At 39.1% G+C, this 20437-nt stretch overlaps 1 protein-coding gene across 1 annotated transcript in view; it reads right to left on the reverse strand.

Moving 5' to 3' along the window:
- The window catches only part of vat1 (vesicle amine transport 1), a 28709-nt gene extending 15062 nt beyond the window's left edge, over window positions 1-13647 (reverse strand). The window contains exons 1-2 of the mRNA XM_057346801.1: window positions 12946-13647; window positions 6735-6942 (exon numbers count right to left, since the gene is read on the reverse strand). Of these exons, the coding sequence (XP_057202784.1) occupies window positions 6735-6942; window positions 12946-13392 (655 nt within the window). The 5' untranslated portion in view covers window positions 13393-13647. The remainder of the gene's footprint in view (window positions 1-6734; window positions 6943-12945) is intronic.
- Between the last annotated feature and the right edge of the window lie 6790 nt (window positions 13648-20437).

A 20437-nucleotide genomic window follows, 5' to 3' on the forward strand; every position in this document is an offset into this window, starting at 1 on the left:
GAGAGAGAGAGAGAGAGAGAGAGAGAGAGAGAGAGAGAGAGAGAGAGAGAGAGAGAGAGAGAGAGAGCTAGAGAGAGAGAGAGAGCTAGAGAGAGAGAGAGCTAGAGAGAGAGAGAGCGAGAGAGAGAGAGCGAGAGAGAGAGAGCGAGAGAGCGAAAATTGTATGGCATTGTTTACTTGAGAAAATGAAGACCAATGTTCATCTAATCAGGTCAATTTACACAAGGCTGTCCACACACACACATACACAGTGAACTCTTTATGCTTCTCTTTATCCACACATTCATACACGCACTGAGATTTGGTAGGCAACAATCTCGGCCACAACAATATTACCCTCCCAATATCGCACTCCTCCAGCGAGAGGGATTTTTCCCCAAAACACAGAGGAATTCTGCAGATTCTCAACATGCGAGCGCTCGGCCCACACCCTTAGTGCAAACAGAGGGCAGAGAGAGAGTGAGAGTCTTGTTTTATTGCAAGCTGTTTGGCAGGATTAAAAGTGGAGGTTGTGAATTTGCATCACTGATGAATTATATGCTTGACAAGAATCTGGTCTCAATTCAATACTGAAGGCAAAGTTTCAGCAAAACAAGCACAACAGCATATTGGTTCGAATTAACCATTCGATGTCGAACTATTCAGTATATATAGCATTAGGTGTTCGGTCATAAAGGAACTGTACCCTGTGAATTTGACCTTGGAGGAAAGTGAACTAAAGGTAATTGCACATAAGAGTCGGAAATTTGCGTCCGAAATTTTCCCACGTTAAAAAATAAATACGACCTCACGTTGTGTCAATCACATTTACAACGGCAAAAGTTATGATTATATGTCTCAATAATAGTTCACAAGTGAAAATGAAAAAATATATACATTTTAGGCTAAACTAACCAAAACAACTAAACTAAACAAGCAAACTAAAATATTATTGGAAAAAAAAGGCCTTCGGACACCTAACGAAAAGTATTTTCTTCAAAAACGAAATTGTTACAATATTTTAAAAGTAGAATATAAAATAAATTGTAAATAAACTAATAAATAAAAATACAGTAAACTGAAGCACTTAAAAGAAAACATATCAGCGGAAATAATCACACCGACGTCCTTAACAACGAAAAAACTCAGAGGTCAGAACGCAAAAAGTAGGAATAAATAAATATATGCAATACATTATACAAACCAATAAATAAAATATAAAGCATTAACTAAACACTACAACAAAATAGACCATTAACTTAACACTTTTTCCTTCGATTTCCATGTCTCCGCCATCAGTGCTCTTCTTTCTAAAGATGGACGCACCGGCTTCAAGGAGGACACAGAGCTCAGCCATGAACATCCCAAAACACTAAATGTTCGGTATACACCATATAATAAAGCATATTATGCAAAGAAAAGCATGGAATGGGTGCAGCCCATGTGCTTAGCAGATCTGGCAAACGTCGGATTGCATTCCTCATTTTTTAGCCACCATGTTACTCTTACACCCTTGGACAAATAAACATTTAAATATGCTTATAGTAGCATGCCTTTATCCACGTTAACGGTAGTGTTAGAGCGAATGGCTATGTAAAGCGACTAACGTGGTGCATACACTTTTGAAATAAGCAGACAATCGACTAATTAAAATATGTTCGAATAAGTGTCTTCTAGTCGAATAACGAATAGTCGACTGTAAGCGGCAGCCCTATAGGCAACATTACCAACATTACCAAAATCCAGTTTTGGGGTTCCCGGGGCTGTTTGCGGGCTCTGTCGGTCCGTTCGCGAAACTGAAATACTGTTTCATGGGAGAAATAACAAAACTGATGGATGGCGGCAGCTGGGTGTGAGAAACGGGAGTGTTGACAGGTAGGCTATGCAAGAAAATGCAGGCAGAGAGAGTAAGGACAGACTACCTAGTAGGTAGGTTGTCCTGTCAATGGAGAGAAGCAAGGGATGAAAGGAAAGATAAGGAGAGAGGCAGAGCGAACGCAGGGTCAGGCTGTATTGTTTTGCGATTTTTTTGCAACGGATTTATTAATACGCATGAGACTCAATGTGCAAGGTTTCTGTGCGTGACGAATTTTAAGGATAACGAATACGAAAAAACGTATACGAAAATTTCGGACTGTATGTGCACCTTAAGGCTAAGATACAAGAACAGTTCACTCCAACTTTTTGTTATTCTCAACTGGTTTGATGTCAGTGATGCTAAATGCCATTGGTTCTTGCACATCCAGCAACAATGTGGCAAGTTTAAATATGTGGATGCAAAAATATTATTTGAGAGCTATGGCATAAATTTTGTACATACTTTCACTATTCCTTTAAAAAAGAATGGTATTCTCAAATGACGGGAGTGTCAAAGTTCTTCTAAATTGATTTCACAGACTTCAAAATACCAGACTGCGTCTGCTCTTACTGGATGTTTCTGACTACTAGGAGTGTAACGGTTCTCGGTAAATAATTGAACCGCACGGTTCTCCACCAACGGTTCAGCACACGGTCCAACGCGCTTGGACCGCGGTTCATCTTAAATCTGACGACGCATTTATAATGTGGTTCGTTAAAAATGATAATGCATAAAACAGACTGACAAAGTTCAGCTAATGTATGTTTGTCGATGGATACACATTTAATACCTAAAACAAATCAAATAACGTAGACAAATTTCAATTGACGTATGCTGTAATATGACCAGTCATTTATGCTTTCATCACCCGGTGTTGTGAGTGCGCGAGTGCAGGTGAGACCTGAACAGCACATGTTGCTGTTTAAACTAAACTCATTCAAGCCTTGCCAATTTAAACATTTAAGTGCAAGATGATGCAGAAGAAAACTTACTTGCGCGCTGTGAGAAGATCCGAAGCGCGCATAAGGAAAGTCTCAGACATGGCGCAAATATTGAGTTGTCTTTGAAGCGCTTAAACGGACAAATTCACACACGAAGTAGGTCAACATGCCTATGTTGTCGAGTATCTTAACAAACATAATAGGTTATGTCCTAAGTGAACGGACGAAACGGACGAAAAACAATGCATGTGTACAGTATCAGTGTTCTGGATGTGTTTCATTCCTCTTAAAGCGACAGCAGCATATTCCTGCTGTCTGTTAAAAGTCAAGGAAATCACTCACTGCTTGTGACTCAATAGCTTCTGTAACTTCAATTATGATTAGTCTTTATTTAATTTGTACATATGCAATGTTATGTTTTATTTGATTACTTTAATCCATTTCTACCTTAAAAGGTATATATACAGTATCTTATTTAATTTTCTGCTTTGCTCTGTTGTTTTATTGGTGCTGTTACTTGTAGCTTGATTATTTGTTCTTATTTTTATTTGTCTGTAGTCCCTTTTCCCTGAACATAGCACAAATCGAACCGAACCGAAACCGTGACTCTAAAACCGTGACACAGACCGAACCGTGAGTAATTTGAACCGTTTCACCCCTACTGACTACATATCTCTGAATGTGGTCCGAGTCATCCAGTTATAAAACAGTCAACTAGCACCATAGTCTTGTTGTGATATCTTATGTAAACGGTGCTATAAAAATACTTTAAGTCTGTAACCATGTTAAAGGCATAGTTAATCCAAAACGGTCACGTTCACAAATTATAATGTGTTCTAATGCGTTTCTAATATCTTTTGTCGCGTCCGGTGTAGACACGGTGTGAGGCCGCAAGTCTCTTGTGTTAAAGACAAAATTTTAATGTTTAAGACTGTTACTTTCTCTCTCTCTCCCTGAGACTTAGAGGAAACTCATTTCCAGTTTTACAGTGAATCCAAAAAACATCCTGTGGACTGCGATACCAAGGGTTTCCTGAGTACTCAAATACATAACACAGACATTCACAAACACATTCATGCATACACAAAACAATAACACAAAAGAATCAAACATGTTGAAATTGAAAGAATTACAATACTGAAAACATAACTACAGTTTATTCATTTATTTATGTTTGTCTCTTTGTCTCTCTCGCTCAACCCCTCCTCCCCTCCCTCTCAAAGGCACACCAGTGACCATAATTTTTTTGTTTGTGATTCCTTTGCTGCACATTTGTGTGAATATTGCTGGTCATGAAAGCTTTGTTTTAATAAATCTTTTTTTTCTGTTTATGGGTGTGGTGGTTCAGGAGATGCTATCGTGCTTCTTTGAGAATTTTGGTTTCTGCAACACCAGTTGGACGACAGCGTTTCTTTTCACCCTGAGCCAAAGCTTGGTCCACACCCACAGCATATGATACATATGCTCACCAACATTTACAGAGCCAGGAGATGGCATTCACATATCAGACCCAAGAGAAAGAATATGAAAATATCCCGAACAACATTCCTACAATCACTGCGTCTTATTCATGATACACAGTTGTCCAGAAATCAACACTTTTGTAAATAGGGAGGCTCAGAGATGACACATTTTTGTATGCAAAATTCGGAAGCGAGTTAGCATTTTAAGACTTCCGGTTCCATCGCTCCAAAGTCTATGGGTGTTTTTAATGGGTTTTTGGCAAATCGCTCGAAATAAGGTCTGTGGTAAACAAAACCTCGAAATATTTTTACGTTTTATTCTGTGACATAAAACACACCAATTATAACCCGCTTGTGATTTCTTAAAGCCTTATTGTGTCTTAAAAATGGCGGTTGCAAACAAGTTGCTAAAAGCGACAACTTCCTTTGGCGGGGACGTTAGACGTCATCGCGCATATAAAGCTCACAAATAATGCAACATGGGCACAAATCCCTTAAAACATAGATGAGGATTCCTTCACGAAATAATTACTTACCAGGGAACACATTTTTAATAAAGTTTGAAAGATTGTCAGAGGCTTGGTGGTGGTGACGTTGATATCGAGCAACCTTAAGTGTAGCTTTTTACTTCTGCCGATTGTTTTTCGGCTTCAAAAGTAACAAATGTTGTGTTAGTGTGTAAAGATGATCTTGATAGACAAAACGTGTAAACATCATAAACCTTTGTTAATCACGGATCTTATTTTCTCCAATCTTCCAAAAGTCTTTCTAAGCTTTCGGTCGAGGGAACCAGCGCGGCACTTACTTCCGGGTTAGCCTACAAAAATACATCATCTCTGATCCTCTCCTTGTCCCCAATTAATTCAACAATTCACGTAGGAACAGTTTTACGTAATTTGGTCGGCTCATTTTTCATGAATAAGGCTCATTGTGTTTCGAAAGATGCAAACAGAGCCACACAAAACCTTACTGAGTTTCAGGACTTTAAGACTAATATACTCTTGCATGGATTCAGATTTTAAACCATCACTTTTTCAGTTTTTGATTTCACTTTATTTACTCAGAAACCCTAAAACAGGACCCAAAATTCATTTCACCTTCACAACTCGAGTTGGTGCTATAATAAGCAAACTTGTTTACAAGAAACAGACACATACTTACACTTACAATTATAAAAATTGTGCGTCACAAGCCCACTGAAAGCAACGCAAGATGAAAGACCTCTCATTCACTTTATAAATGGCATGCCAAACTTCTTATGCAGCTAGACAGACATCCTCCAGGCACTTCATAGTATAAGTTGTTTTTTTTAATCTTCTAATGTAAAACTGCGGCATATATTGAAATTGCTCCACACGACTCTTTCATATTACTTCAGATATTAAAAAATGCCAATTCATTTTAGCTGTTAAAACTAGCTTGCATCACATAAATTCACCTTTAGGGCCCAGGAGACTCTATTAATTCTCTTTTAAATTAATTTTTATTACAGAAAGATAATAACGGTGATGTATAATAAATAGGTTATAGCTGCAGCCTGCAGGCACAAATAATGGTGCCAGCGGTGATGTATACTGCAAGATTGGAATGGCTAAGAGTCGTCCTGTAAAGGATTTGACCCAAAAACCTTCTGAATGTCTAGAAGATCTTTAAACAGTATACCATACTGTAACAATTTGACAGATTTAATAAAAATATTCAACAGCTTTTATCTGACATGAATCAAAATATCAAATTTGGTGGGAATAAGAAAAAACTTAGAGGATTGCTATAGGTGGTACTGTATGTGCCCAAACCACAAACGTGTACTGTACCCTCATTTCATACAACATAATTGAATTTCAATCACCGACTCCTAAATTAACTGGTCATCTGTCCAGATAACAGTCAATTGAAATGTTACGTAGTGAAATTAATAATTGTGCAGTTATGGTTTTTAAACTGAAATTACTCTTCAGATCCAACCAGAGGTCTTCAGCACGGCTTTTCCAGCAGAACTAAACTAAACTAAACATTTATAAATGAAACTGCAGCTCAGGGAGTCGGGCACACGATTTTATCATCAACACCTACAGAAATATTCTCTGAGAATTAATAAACTGTTCAACACTCGCACCTGCACTTCCAGTGTCTCCCAAAGTTCATCCTTTAATTCCTAACAAACCCCCACGCATATCTACACCTGCGAGTGGTGTTCAACATCCCTCGGCTACAGTTCATTACCGAAAGAAACATGCTCCGTCACACACACACACACTTAAACGAAGTTGTAAGCGCATAAGTAAATATAGAACACTGCTCTACTCTTATCGACAAAGCCCCAGAGTTCTCTTTCACCAGCTGCAAGATGCAAATATAGGCATATTTACGCACACCATCACATGATGGATGCCTGCATTCTGTTGTTGGCTCACAAAAAGTAACTATGTTACATTTCATGTTATTATGAAGCCCATAATAGACTTCTATACACACACACACTCATTCCCTTACCTGCTGCCATATGGACGAGTACACTCTGGTTGGGACGCAGGTTCCCAAAGTCGAAAAGCATTAAGTAGGCAGTGATGTAATTGACAGGAAGTGCAGCTGCCTCCTCGAAGCTCATGCCTTCGGGCATCAGAAATGTGTTTGTGGCTGCCACCACCACAACTTCCTGCCACAGTCCGCTGCGGTTCAGAACTAGAACCTTATCACCCACCTATGGATGAGAAGGGAGAAATAATCATTTTTGGAAAACTTCTCTGGAATGTTTCCACAACAGTGCCTTTCAGTGGTATGAAAACGTTCACAAAATTCTATTAAACGCGTTACGCCAGCGCTCTAGGAATTTTAAGCATATGTCTGGAAACATATGCAGAACGCATTAGAGAAAATTTGATTAGCCTAGTATTGACATTCGTGCAAAAAAATAACTGGTTTTGGCAATAGGGCCTCACAGCTGCACAGATCTGGGATTTCGCTTATGTATGTTTTGGTGTCATTATCCTTCAAGACAGTCAGCATACCTCGACAAATATTTGAAGCTGTTGTTACTGTTAGCCATCTGGTCTGTTTCTCCAAACGCTATTTTCGAGCAGATGAAATGTTGCATTTGGAGCCGTCGATAATATCGCCACAACTAAAATTCCAACAATTACTCTGGCGACCCATTCAAAACCTAGACATACACATGCATAGGCACAGGAAAACTCATCCAACAGACTTCCACAATTTCCTCTCCAACCAAGAGATACAGGGAATAGGACACACACACACACTTTTGAACACCATTACTTAATGTTCAATAAAAAATTATATTTGCCATTAACATTTTTACTGCTTTAGTTTAAAACATGATTGGAAAGTGAGGTCACAGTCAGACAAAGGACAAACTTTAAAACCTTCGGTTAAGGTTAAAAATTAAAAGTTTTAGTAGAAGCGATATCAAGCAACACTTGTGAACACAGATAAAGTGTGTCATTTCTTCCACATCAAACATGACAGCAAAATGTATTTGTCCTTTTCATTGGTTGAGTCCATGTTGTCACATCCACTGCAATGTGATTTTATTTACCGCTAATGCCACACAAATTACACACTTAACCTTTAAGCCACGTTCACAATTCCCAAAGGCAGTACCACGAACCGACCCAACCTTTGTTACGCTTACAAATAAAAAACACTTAACCGTTTTAATGCTACATCCCGCAGTTGTGCATTTCCTCGGTCAGTAGTACTATAAACATTCCACTTCCTCAAGTCTTTCTCTCTCCGTCAACTCCATTTATCTCCCATCCCCTGCCTCTCTTTACCGCTCTCTCTCTTTATTTCTAAAGATCAGTTCCTCTCATCGGGAGGGCAGGCAGATCTTTCAGCTTCAATGATCTTGAGACAAGATGACACACACACACACACACACACACACACACACACCACACACACACACACACACACACACACACACACACACACACACACACACACACACACACACACACACACACACACACACACACACACACACACACACACACACACACACACACACACAAAGTGGGCAAGAGAAGCACCTATCCCTTTATTTCTTTTCTCCCCACATACTTGACACAAACAACCAATGATGTTACTCCATACACGCCAGAAGCTTTGCTTAAAAACAACTGCAAACGGACTAATTTGCCCAGCATTTCCATCACAGACAGGAAGACACACATTCAGACTAATAGGCCCTAGGGACACATGGGCATCTTTGTCTACACTGTCCAATTAGAGAGGGAATATTCCCAAGCTGATACGCCTGTGCCCCAATTCACTCGTTCGTTTCCCTTCCTCTTCTCCACGTCTTGCTTTCTGCACTCCGTCTCTGTCCTTTCTCATCCTCTTTTCCCTTTAATTGGACGGTCTGCACTTCAAAGATCAATGGACATTAAAGTCTTGACCAGGAAGCAAGACCATGACTCACCAGTTGGGGAAAATCACTCCCCCCATCTCCCTCTCTTACACACGGCACAGTTATGAGGAGTCACACTTGTATCACAAACTTATCATACTTGGTATTCTAAGCTTGTACAAACACAAACAACACTTTTCAGCTGAGGTAGCAAAGATCAAGGCCAGCTGAAGGTCTTGTGAGATGTTTGTCACTGCCTGAGCACTGCCCCATTTCTCTCGTCGCTCCCTTTCCTGTGTGCACGTACACGCGCACACACACAAACAGATTGAAAAGGGTAAGGCTGTGTGTCACGAAAGACTTCGTTTGCATCTTATGAACTGTCTGCACGACAAGCAATTCACACGTGAAATCAATGTAATGACAGGTTATGACGACAACAGTCAATAAAGTCTTCTAGGCTTCTGTGCTAAAATGTGTAATAAGTATCGATATTTTATGTGTAGTGTCAATACATAATATTGTTACACACTTCGATATCGATCTATATTGATGTATCACTACACCCCTATAACACATCACTTATAAGGCAAAGATATAATACAACTAAAATATTTTAAGATTTTAGTAATATTAATATATTTGATCTAGCCTTGTTCGAAAACGCTGTAAGATATCATTAAATGCAGTCCCGGGACTACACATACATAAAACGTGTTACGTTATGTTGCTTGGCAACCATAAAAAAGATGCTTTTATCCATTTCCACACAGTTAAAAACCTGTAATTTTCAAATTAGGTCAAACTTCCACTGTAGCAACACTACTGTTATGTAAATACACCACTCCAGCATTATATCCCAAATTTGTAACCTCTCTCTCTCTCCTCTTTCACTTGTGACACATTTGGGGCTGAAACGATTCCTCGAGTAACTCAAGTAATTCGAATACAAAAAAATCATCGAGGCAATTTTTGCTGCCTCGAAACTTTGTTTAATCCATTTAAGTACAGTACACACGGAGCACTGCGTTTCCCCACGGACCATTATTACTGACGCACAGCCCGCTAAACTCTATACATGTTACAGGGCTCTCAAGTCTCACGCATTCACCGTGAGACACACGCATTTTAGTCTGTTCACACGCTCACACGTGTTTCTCATGCTGATAAATAAGTGATAGCTTATTGAAATGGTGAACTGCTATTTTACTTAGTTTTCGTCTATTTTGCGAGTGAAACTTGTTTTCCGGCTGCATTGAGTCCATCAAACTAGATGCGGACTAGTGGACGCCGAATCATGTTATTTACACATGTCATCTGGCTGTTCTGCGTGACTGAGTGAATGAACTGCACAGTTTAACGTGCTACACGCGTGATGCGTCTGCGCTTTATGAAGACATGAACTTCACCTCCAGAGTTTATTCAGAACATTTTACTGAGTGAAGCTAACACACTAAAAAATAAGCGTCTTCCGACGACCTGCCAAAATAAAAGTCCGGTTAACTCGGTATTTTATGTGGACAAATGCATTACTATTTAATAGTAAGTAAAAAAAGAAACAAACTAATTGATATAAACTAAATGCATCATGCATAAGCTGAAGTTAATTGTTTACCTTTGAAATTATTCTTTCTATTTTTATTAATGTTTCTTATTTATACATTTGTATTAGGCCTATATTGCATTTTGAATGTAATATGGCAATGGAATGTACTAAATGGGTTTAGTTTTCACAGATTTTAATGTATGCAATTTCAGCAATAAATATGTTAATTTTTCTAAAAAGGAATCAAATTAGTTGTTCATTTTAAGAGACCCGTCTTATTTTCTCTTGTATATTTAGAGTTGCTCTTTAATAAAGAAAAAGTACTTATCCGAATACCCGATTAATCGATGGAAAATCACTAGAATACTCGATTACTAAAATAATCGATAGCTGCAGCCATAGACACATTATTACCCCTCATTCCATTTTAACATATAGTGAAAGTTTTTTGCCTAAAATAAATAAATAAATAAATCATACAGCCTATACTGTATGTTAATCATTCACAGTACCACAAACTGAAAAAATCTCAGCCTACAAGCCATTCCTCTTCTTTCATAGCATAATTAAGCTTCTCTGAAAAGTAAGCAACACTACGCTTGAGAAGAGTTCATGTTCCGATGTCAAACACCCAAAATGTTATTTCCAAAGACGCTTCACGATCAGAAATGTTCCAAAGCTCCAGAATCAACTAAATGGCTCGGATCACTGCTGTGGACTTACTGATATTCACTGTGCCGTTGTTTATCAACGACCTGTCAAATCATACACACAAAAAGAGGGGTAGAGTAAGTGAGCGAGAGAGAATAGAGGAAATTCCATTCAGACAATGTGGTCCAAAGGAAGATAATTGTGAACAGATGCATCTGATCCTTGCGACAGAGCTCTGATAAATATGTGTGTGCACAAGCAACAAGTAATATGAATTATTCATTATTAAAATGCTAATGAAGTCGGAGAGTGGGCACGAGAGGGCAGTTTAGGAATAACATCTGTCAGGCCATGTGAGAAGATGTCATGATCTATAGAATTCACCTCAATGGCTCTCGGGAATATGTTTAAAAGAGTTGTTTACTATATAGAGCCAGTGGCATCTTCCGTCTCCATTTCTTTCTCTATGAAAGAAGCATTTTTCAGACATCACAATCAGCAGATTCCACACCTCACATGCTCAAACAATGTCAGCTTTCCAAATTCTATCACGTCTCCAAATGTGAGACAAAGCAATTGTTTGCTTGTTGATGTGATAATAGGAGAGAGAGCGAGAGAGAGGGGTGCATGATGACCTTTTAAATTCAATAACGGTGACAGACACAGCTGAGGAAGGGCTGAGCCAATATCTTTCTCCTCTGCATCACCAACCAGCCAACGCCTTAACGGGGTCTCTCTCTCTCTGCCCCCTTCTCCCTCTCACAGTATTGTTTATTCTGCATTGTATATAATTATTGAACAGCACATACCAACTGGTAATCATTATTCTTTACATAAAATCCGATCAACTACTCAACTGCTAAGAGGCAGCGACGTTGTATGGCGTTGCCATGATACGTTGTCATGGAAACCAGCGCAGCGACCACCAGGCGTGACTCATCGATTCGTTCATATGGAGAGCATAGAAAGACAGGAGTCGATTTGACCACGTCATAAGAAGTCTACATTTTTCCTACCTTAAAAATCACTTGTAACAGGAGCTAACAGGAGAATAATTTACATTGTTTCAACACAAAGGATGAAGCTGGTCAACTTGATCAAAGTCTGTTTTATCAGATGGTCATACTAAGAAATTGTATTTCATTGGTGTGATGCCCACACAAACAGGCGTTGACGTTTGTATAGAAGGAGAAAGAAATCATTTCTGTCTAAAATGACAAAAAAGGGCGTGAATGATGAATGATGACAGAGATGTCACAATGCTCGAGGCAGATGACAAAGGGCGCGTGCGGTTAAGCGTCTCTCTTTCTCGCGCCTCGCCCTTTTCTTCGCGTGAGGAGAGGAGCCGTACTCTCACACGACACCCGGCATCGCCGCACAAATCGGTGGCCGTATCTGAAAACGTCAAAACTACTTTTTGGGTACTTTTGCATGTTTGGAGGCATCATATCTGGATGACACGCGTTTTAGGTGCAACTTTACAAACATGCGAAAGAGGGGCGGTGGTTCAAGCGAGCTGTGGCTCTCTTTATGACAATATAATGGGGGTCTTTCAAGGGAATTACAGCGTTCCTATTATATAATCAATGATGTGTCTGTACTGAAAGCGGAGCGTGTAGACCGTAATAAATGAGGCGTTATAGTTTAATCGCGTCGTTGTCGATGGGGTGTCATCGGTCACCCAACTACCAGCTTTCAAACAGAGATTAAGGAACGGTGCATTACTTTTACACACGGACACGCTAGAAGGACAGGTGACAGCTACAAATTCACATTCAGTCTACTGTGAACGTTTAGCGTTTTGGGCCACTGCTCAAGTTAACGACAAACGACTCCGGTGCTTCAGAGGCTACCGGCGCCCCTCCCGTTCCTCTTTTGTCTCCGGTGCCGACCGAGAGAGAGTTTGCGAGTCGCCGTTTAACTGACTGACATTATTGTTGCACACATTTCTCAGTTTTGAGCTTGTCATTTAAATTTATAAACAGAAATCTACAGAATATCACGTGCAAGATTCATAAATCGTTTAAGCACGCGAAACACACTTTAAAAAGTGGCGCAAATAATAAAGGAACGTAAAGTTAATACCACTGAAAGAATGAGTCACTATACGTGCCTCAAAGTAAACATTAACTCACTTTTCTGTCAGTCACATCTTCACCGACTGCTTCGATAATCCCGGAGCACTCCATGCCAGGGGTCACCGGCGGGGATGGAAGCCTGTCGTACAGTCCCTGTCTCGCCATCAAATCTGCGAATTTGAGCCCGCACATTTTCACGCGCACCATCACCTCGCCGCTCTTGAGCGCCGGTTTCCCTTTCTTCACCTGGAGCTTGACCTTATCATACCCGCCATAACCTGTGAGCACCAGCGCCCGGTAACTGAACGCGTCCTCCTCGGAGGATTTCTCAGCGGCGGGCGCTGGAGTGTCGGCAGCGGCGGCTGCCTCTGTGGATTCGCTGGTGGGCGGTGGGTCCGGTTTGCTCTCGGTTTTTGGGGACTCGGCGGGCGACTTAGTCTCCTGCGGCTGCTGCTTTTGCTCCTCGGCGTTTTGTTGCTGAGCAGGTGCGTCTTCGCCGGACATGTTCAGAGTTGGAGTGCGAGAAGTTTGAGGAAAAACGTGGAGATTTGCGTTTGTTTCGCGACCTGAAACGGGCGGCTATTCACGGGCTTTGTTAACACAAACGACCTAAAAATACGGTCCACGCTTTTCTCAGCTTTTGTAAAAGGATGCTTCAGTCTGAGAAGGTGGATGACGGGGAGGCAGAGAGAGAAAGAAAGGGAGTGGAAGATGCCTCGCGACGACTAGCGAGTGACCCGAGGCTCTGACAACTATTTAGAAAAAAAACGAGGCGAGGCGTGGCGAGCTGTAAAGCCCGGAGAAATGGAGTGGGGGGTGGGGGCGGGGAAAAGAATAATGGATTGACAACCAGGCAGCTGTGCTGACTTCAATTTAGTAAATGCAGTAAAGCTGTTTTTTACTACTCAGCTGAAATTTTTATATAGAGAGGAAGCGGATTCTGGCGTTAAATACATCACATTTAGATGACGCGTATTTTTTTAAATGTGTTTACAGTAACGTTTAGTGCATTTTAAACACTTTTGAATGTACAGTTTTGTACTTTATTAAGGTTTTTTGTATTGTAAAGAATTTTTGTTCAACTTAAAATGTTAAAAAAAAGTTTTTTCTTTAGATATATCTTTTTTTAAACATAAGAAATAAAACATACATTTGTTGATTTGTTTATCAATAACACATTTTTGTCGCAATACACATCCCATATGTTTTATTTTAAAATAATACACAAAATGACATTAGGTATAAAATAGGTATTATAGATTAGGTATAAACAAAACATCTCAAATACACAAAACAATACAAAGAATTGTGATATTCGTGAGAAATGTGAGGACATGAATACGAACTTGAAATGGATGTGCACATTTGTGTGTAAAGGCACGTTTGTCGATCTCCTGGCTGTGGAGGCGTGCTCATGAGCATGTTTGTGTGCAACCAGAAGGCCAAAAGGAAATGTCTATTTATTCCTTCTATTCTCCAAGATAAATCAGGAAGTCACAAACCATTGTTAACACTTGGAGGCAGTGTATCATGCCTGAGTGTTTGTAAATGCTTTTACATAAAATAATACTAGAACAACTCAAGTCATGACGAGCTAAATCATCCACGCCAACACACACAACCATCCAGCCACTGTCATAGTAAAGGTCAGTGAAACTTGCACTTTTAGTCATCAACAAGTGCAAAGGAAGTGCTTTTAAAGAAACAGGAAGTAAACTGCAGAGCCAAATGAGTTTTGAAGCTATAAAGATCACACCAGGAAAGAGATTAAATAACTGGAATGCAATTTTCTTTTACCACCATTCCAGAAACACTGACTCAATGTAAATTGCTTTAGAACCCCAAAATTTCTTGGAAACCACCCAATGTCTCCTCAAGAAGCCCGGTTTTAAGTCTTTGCAGACAAGGTCCAGTCTGGTGCATATGTGCCAGCCTGCTGCACCCGACGATGCTAACATAAATTCATTAATAGTTAAAGAGTAAAGTTCTGCTGGCAGGCAGCACCCTGTGTGCCAAATAGTAGGAAGTTAAATCACACCAATCAGCAAAAATCAAAACATCTAATACCGAAACGACACACTAGAACAACGACACGCACGTCATTCCATCATTAAGACTATGAATGTGGGTGATTTGGGTGATTAACACGTGTATATCACAAAACAGTCCCCTTTAACCTTCTGACAAGCAGGCTTTAAGGGGTAAAAAAAGTTGAAATGGAGTAGAAAGGAAAGACAGAGAGATTTTCAGTTATCCCCAGGTTGTAAATACACTAATGCAGTCGATGCATTCTTGCCATGATATACATTGCGCACACACACACACACACACACACACACACACACACACACACACACACACACACACACGCACACTTTTCATTTGTAAATTACTTGTTTAAGCTTGCTCACACTTGTGCCAGATTTACAGAAGCGTTACTTGCACTATAAAAATGAATGACTCTATTATTTCATATAGGCCTAACCAACAGTATAGACAGCAAACAATTACTGTATATGTGCTTAACAGGAATATATTTAGGAATGCATGGGGATTTTACATAACATTTCAATATGTATATTTTGATGTATTTGCCAGATTTTTTTGTATAAAGCGATTCTTTTATGGGTGTGTTACGGTAGGATTTAACCCCATAACCTTTGTGTTTTGTTAAACACAATTGTCAATGAGTTTCACACCATTTGTGCTTAGGAAATAAAATTACATTTCAAATTGGACTGCATGTTGAGTTAAAGGCAAGCAATTAAACGTTTTTATTCTTGCTTGTTGGATACACAGAGACAAATATATCCAGGGGCCGTTTCAGAAAGGAGGTTTAGTGAAAACTCTCAGGCCCGGTTTCACAGACAAGGCTAGTCCCAGTCTAAAATGAATGTGTGACCTGTCTTAACTGAATATAACTTGCCCAGCAATATCTTAAAATATATCATTGCCATTGTTTTGTCTTGAGCTACACACCAGTAATATATTCTTCTAAGGTATTTTTTATAAAAGCGACATAAATATCTTAATATAAGACCATATCAGTGACTAAAATGTCATATGTGCTTTTATAGAGGATCCAGAATGTGTAGAGAACTGCATAACAACAGCCTATCAATACAGTCTAGCTGACCTCATGTTAATTGAGAAACTTGATGTAATAATTTTAAACTTTAAAACCTCTGCAATGGCAGACATAGCACAGTATCCCAGGATCCTCTTTGCCACCATTGGTTTACAAGTAACCAACCAACCAACCAACCAACCAACCAACCAACCAACCAAAAAAGTGCATACAGGGCAGGATGACATGGTTAAAAGGTTCATGGACAGTGGGAATGTGGTGATGTGGTTCATGATAAAGCTATTGAAACTTCTTGTGACAACAAAATAATTAGTTATGCAACAATAAAACCAAGTTGTTTTGTTTGTCATTGACAACGACTAAAACGATTGGCTGTGCAATAATAACATGACTCACGTTTGTGGTCTCCCAGGCCTGGTATTTGTCTCCCCCTGTTGGAAAAAGTAAAAAGTTGCCTAATGGGTGTGGTTGTAAGAATCTGCCCAATTAATTGGCTCTGAGTTTGAGAGCAAACACACACACGTGACGATCAGCCACGAAATATATGAAAACCAATGAGATACTTAAAACTAATTCTGTACGGGATTTCGGACGCAGTTTAAATCTATATGTATTTCAGCAAATTATTCAACAGCAGATGGAGACATAACTTTTATTTTGAATGTGAAAAAATATTTGTGTCAGTGTGCATTAAAAAAATGTTGGGTTATTGTAAACCCTGGGCTCAAAAAGGGACAAACACCACCATTGGAATAAATTAACCTAAATTAATTTAAATTAACCAAGTGTTTCTATTTCACCAAACCTTGGGTTGAAACAACCCAGCATACAAGGAAAATGTAACCTTACCGTATGTATATTTTATGTATATATTTATTTAGATTACATTGCCTAGTATTGCAAATATTCTATCATCAATAACTCATCCTTAAGTTGTTCCAAACCTGTATAAATTTATTTGTTCTGATGAACACGAAGAAAGATATTTGGAAAAATGTTAGCAACTGACATTTCTGGGACATCATTGCGTACCACAGTAGGAAAAATTAAAATGGCACCCAAATGTCCCCTAGAACTGTGTGCTTTCCTAAATTCTTCAAAATATCTCATTTTGTACATGCTACCTTTGGCGTCCATTTTTAACAAGCATAAAGTATCCTTTCATCTATATGCTGATGATACTCAGGTCTATTTTCCTTTAAAGCATAATGATAAAAATGGCATAAAACCACTATTGGCCTGTTTAGAAGAATTTAAGCTTTGGCTTTCAAGTAATTTTCTAAGTTTAAACGAAAATAAAACGGAAATCATTCTATTTGGGCCTAAGAAAAACTGTGTGTTAGATGTTGACTGTGGCTCACTGGCCCCATATATGAAACTCAGTGTGATGGAAATTTGGGCATTCTATTTGACCACAACTTAAATTTTGATAAACAGATCAGTGCCGTTGTAAAATCATGCTTCTTCCATCTCCGTCAACTTGCTAAACTGAAACCCTTTCTATCACAGAGTAACTTTCAAACGGTGATTCGTGCCTTTGTATCAACTTGTTTAGATGATTGTATTTCACTTTATTACGGTGTTTCTCAGTTTTCCCTCTCCCGTCTACAGCTAGTGCAAAATGCAGCTGCTAGACTGCTTTGTGGGTCCCTCAAATATATGTGCCGGCAACTCCTATTTTATCTGCACTGCACTGACTACCCATAAAATATAGAATTGATTTAAACATGTTGTTATTTGTGTATAAAGCCCTCAATAATCTGGCCCCTTGGTACATGACAGACCTCCTTTACTCAGCGTGCCTAGATCCAGACTTAAAAACGAGGCGATCGATCTTTTGCAACTGCAGGTCTGAAACTTTGGAACAGTCTACCTCCTCATATTAGATTAGCACCCTCCATTTCTGTTTTATCGAGCATGCCCTATGCATTGAAAGGTTAAAACTATATGAAAAATAACATTGTTCCCCAGTTTATGATTTAGGCAGACACAAGATATTTTTAGACACATACCCAAATCATAATCCACACCAACAAAAGACAGTAGTTTTTTAATCTTAGGTTACTGTTATGAAGTGAAACGCGAGTGTGTTTAATGATCGTTTCTGTTCAGTCCGCTAGTTTTATTGTGTTTAACTACAGCTGTCGTCAGTGTTTTTGTTTGACAATGGCAGGGGAATGTGTTCAAATATCAAATTGGAGACTGTATTCTGTCGTATGTAGTATGATATTTTAAACTCCTTATGTAGCCGAATCTGTGCTGGTTTGTACTAGCCGCCTTCAGTTTTCCCATTGTTTTGCCTCCAGCTAGTGCTGTGACGTAAACGTGACGTCGGCGAGAAAGGGGTCTATGCAACAGCTGTTTTTACTCATCCATTCAATTCGCAGTGAAAAACGCAGGCCACACCCATCCGGAATACAGAAGTAAAGACGATCGCAACTTCCGGTTCACGGGGACTTTAAAGTCAATACGACACTTAATGGGTAGCAAGTGAAGGAATGATAAAATTGGGGTTTTGTGATCGTATTTTCTGGACCTGGTTAAAACTCTGGCAGCTGCGTTCTGAACTAACTGTAGTTTGTTTATTGATGATGCAGGACAACCACTGAGTAGTGCATTACAAAAGTCAAGTCTTGAGGTCATAAATGCATGCATTAGTTTTTCTGCATCAGCAACACATAGAATATTTGAAGAGTTTGGTTCCAAAACGCTATAAATCCATTTTGATTAATTTAAGTAAAAATGTGTTTTCTTTACAAAGAAAGTGGCAAGATGAAAACCACAATTTTTAAAGTTTCACATAGCATCTTTAGGTTCTAGTAACATAAAAAATTCAAATCCAGATTTTGATTTTAAAAGATAATTTTTCCCCCAAATGCAATAAATCCATAACAATTTTTTTTCAAAATGAAATAAATCCATTGAATCAATATAAAAAGTGTTTTTCATATTGAAACTGTTGAAAACATGACAAAATAACACGGTGGATATCGCATTTTGCGTAAAATTTAAAAGTGACTTTTCAATACCGACCTGACACAATACTGATTTTGGCGGAAACTCTTTTTTTTTAATGGTGTTTACGCGTTTTGGAACCTTCATTTCGTAGTTTGGCAACATTTGCTTTCAGGTGTAAGAAGGCTGTTTTTGTGACATTTGAGATGTGATTTCCAAATGACAGGTTGCTGTCATATATAACGCCTAGGTCTTTACCTGTATTTGTTGGAGTAACAGTGCAGCCTTAAATTTGCAGGTTATAATCCGAAATATTCTGCTCACGTGTTTTTGGTCCAATAAATGTATTGTAAATTACTTGTCATCCAATGTTTTATGTCTTGAATGGTCAATTTGGATAGCTGAAAGGAATCATCTGGTCTTGATGAGATATATAGCCTGAGTATCATCTGCATAACAGTGGAAGCTAATTCCATGTTTTCTAATACTGTTGCCAAGGGGCAGCATTTATATTATGGAGAATAGCAAGGGTCCTAAAACCGATCCCTGAGGTAATCCATAATTTACTCGTGTTAGATTTGACGATTACCCATTTAAATGGACAAACTGATATCTGTCAGATAAGTAAGATCTGAACCATTGTAGTGCCTGTCCCTCAATACCGGTATAATTGTGTAAGCGATCTAGAAGTATTTTATGGTCTACAGTATCGAACGCAGCACTAAGGTCAAGCAAGAGGAGTGAGATGTTGCCTTTATCTGATGCTATGAGCAGGTCGTTTAAGTAATTTTAACGGGCGCAGTTTCAGTGCTATGATGTGGTCTAAAGCCCGACTGAAATTTTTCGTGCATGTCATTATTTTGTATGAAAAAGCACAACTGAGTGGACACCACTTTTTCTAGTATTTTAGACAGGTAAGGAAGATTTGAAATCGTTGTATATCTTCCTAATTAATTTGGGGTCTAAGTTTGGTTTCTTGATAAGAGGTTTAAGGACGGCCAGCTTAAAGCGGCAGTCCGCAAGTTTTTTGGAGTAAAAATGAGCTAAAACCAATTGTTGAGCAAGTACATGAAAGCACGGTGTTTAAAACTGTGTCACCATTGCTGGATTCACCACGGAACACTTGTAATAATGGTTTGTAATTTGCCCTGTCTGGTCGACTTTCCCGGAGATCCTTATATGGTGTCTTTCGTCTGTGCGTCATTTCGTCACATTCGTACACAGAACGAAGAGGATCCGGCTGCTAGCCAGCGCGTGGATGCTGCGAGTGACAGGCGTTTTGTATCGTGTACTCACAACTTTTGGGTAGGATTTCATACAACGTTTAGTATTATTTATGGCGGCGTTTAGTACTTTTACTTTTAAACGCCAAGCAGTGTTGACATCTGGGGATTCATCATTTGTGAAAAACAAGAAAGAACGAACTGAAGACGGTTTACAAAGAAACAGGGAATGTGATCGGACTCGTGCGAAAATTAATATTGGCAAGGCATTTCAAAGGTGGCG

The sequence above is a fragment of the Triplophysa rosa genome, linkage group LG11, assembly GCF_024868665.1.
Source record: "Triplophysa rosa linkage group LG11, Trosa_1v2, whole genome shotgun sequence".
NCBI lineage: Eukaryota > Metazoa > Chordata > Actinopteri > Cypriniformes > Nemacheilidae > Triplophysa > Triplophysa rosa.